Source organism: Sinocyclocheilus rhinocerous, unplaced genomic scaffold, assembly GCF_001515625.1.
Source record: "Sinocyclocheilus rhinocerous isolate Xijiao unplaced genomic scaffold, SAMN03320098_v1.1 scaffold679, whole genome shotgun sequence".
Classification (NCBI taxonomy): Eukaryota; Metazoa; Chordata; class Actinopteri; order Cypriniformes; family Cyprinidae; genus Sinocyclocheilus; species Sinocyclocheilus rhinocerous.
In genome coordinates, this window is record NW_015635058.1 from 409,261 (window position 1) to 411,549 (window position 2,289).

General features: G+C 34.3%; 1 protein-coding gene across 1 annotated transcript in view; it reads left to right on the forward strand.

Moving 5' to 3' along the window:
• Positions 1–2,258, forward strand: part of LOC107746553 (complexin-1-like) — a 51,683-nt gene extending 49,425 nt beyond the window's left edge. Inside the window, exon 4 of the mRNA XM_016560809.1 lies at positions 1,749–2,258. Coding sequence (XP_016416295.1) covers positions 1,749–1,946 — 198 coding nt within the window. The 3' untranslated portion in view covers positions 1,947–2,258. The remainder of the gene's footprint in view (positions 1–1,748) is intronic.
• Positions 2,259–2,289: the final 31 nt, after the last annotated feature.

A 2,289-nucleotide genomic window follows, 5' to 3' on the forward strand; every position in this document is an offset into this window, starting at 1 on the left:
TATATATATATATATATATATATATATATATATATATATAAAACATTTCTGTCCCCCTCACTTCTGAAATGATGGCTACGCCCCTGCATGTGCACAATTGTTCAAAAGTTTAAGGTCATTAAGATTAAAAAAAATAATAATAATTACACTTTTGTTTAGCCAGGATGCATTAAATTGATGCAATGTTGATAAAATTAATGCAATATTGATAATAATTTCAAATGTTTCTTGAGCAGCAAATCAGCACATTAGAATGATTTCTGAAGGATCATGTGACACTAAAGACTTGAGTAATGATACTGACAATGCAGCTTTGCCAACACAGGAATAAATTACATTTTAAAATATTTTAAATTGCAATAATAATTCATAACATTGTTGTTTTACTGTATTTTTAATCAGAAAATACAGCCTTGGTGAGCAAAAGAGACAGGTTTCAAAAACATTTAAAAAAACAACAACAATATTTTATATATATCAGCAGCATAAATTGGTGGTCTTTCTAATGTAGCCGAAAGGTTAAAACAGAATAGGCAATAATTAATGAGCCTCAGACCCTTTGGGGGTGAAAAAAAAGACAAAATGGACCTTTTGTCATCTAAGCACTTCTCTAATGAAGTGGATTTCCTTGCCGATATTTGGCACACCATTCAAAATTAGGGCATTTGCTTGTAAATGAGAAAGTGTCTCAGATCTAAATGAAGCTTCTGTGAATCACTCAGCTAACTGTCAGGTCCAAATAATTACACTGACTGCCAAGTGGCAGCACGCCAAGGTTTTATGGACATAGTCAACACCATTCCAATTTAAATGTCTCTAAATTAACATCCAGGTCATGAGGCAATCTAGAATTGGGTGTAGCCAAAATTCTCCAATGCTCAAACATTTGTATGCTAATTAAGAGGAAATAGTCCTGCAAGTCATTCATTTAGAAAATTGCCTGTCCTTTCCAGACACCAAAGTGTTCATACATTTTCAGTTTTATGACATTTTGACATCCAGACAATATCAGGGTGGCAGACATTGGGTCTACACTGTAAAAAAAAAAAGTCATATAGAAACCATTTTTTGCTAGGAAAATTCACAAACAATTGCAAAGAAACAGCAAGTAGCATCATATTAAGCAATGCCATATTAATCTCTTATTTCAACTATAGCATTATCCCATATCCTAAAATGTAGACAAAAATTTTTGGTTTTATAAAAAAATTATTAAATTAAAAAATAAAAAATACGCAGAAAACAGGAACTTGGCAATAGAGGCCAAAATCCTCAACTTTTAATTTTATTTAAAATGTTAGTAATTTTGTTGTGTTTTTGTCGTTATTATTATTATTATTATTATTGTTGTTGTTGTTGTTGTGGCCACATATATTTTTTCTTGTTATTTTTAATTTGGTTTTAGATTTAGTTGTAGTTATTTTAGTACATAAAGATACATTTATTATTTAAAGGGGTCATATGATGCTGCTAAAAAGAACATTATTTTGTGTAGGAAGTCCCGGCTTAGCGTGCGCTTAGAGCCGGGATAGAGTGTGCTGAGGCCAGGCTAGAGTGAGCTGAGGCGGCGGGGTCGAGAACGGCGTTTAGTTTATTTCATTTAACAAAAACTATTCTAAGGATTTCGTTTTAGTAAACTGCATACAAATCTTTGCAGAAGAAAAACAACAATGGATATAGAAATGTGCTTATAAAACAACCAAAGGTCACATGTGGAAACACCTAACACACTGTCGTGTATTTTTCAGTATGGTATAAAGAAGAAGGAAGAGAAGGAGGCAGAAGCCCAGGCAGCCATGGAGCAGGCATCAGAAGGCAGTCTGACCCGTCCCAAGAAAGCAATCCCTGCCGGCTGCGGCAATGAAGAAGAGGAAGAGGAAAGCATTGTGGACACCGTCATGAAGTTCCTCCCAGGCCCACTTCAAGATATGTTCAATAAAAAGTAACAGCGTTCCACGACAATTTGTGATAAAACGGGAATCATTAATGTCATGAAATCCACCTCCTCTTTCCCCTTCCCCTCTCTCGCATATGTTCTAAGATCTCTGGACTCAAAATCTGTGCCATAACATCTGTCTTTAACTGCAAAACGTGACATTTTCTGATTAAAACAATGAGGAAAATAGAATGTGTGCACTAGAAATGTTACATTGCATACATCAGACTCTGTTTAAAGACAAATTTAATGCCCCCTGAGTCCGGACCTTAGAGCAAGAATATTCCCTGTGCTTCATTCATTTTGTTTGTACATAGCAAATGAAAAAAAAAACTGTATATGACTACAGATAT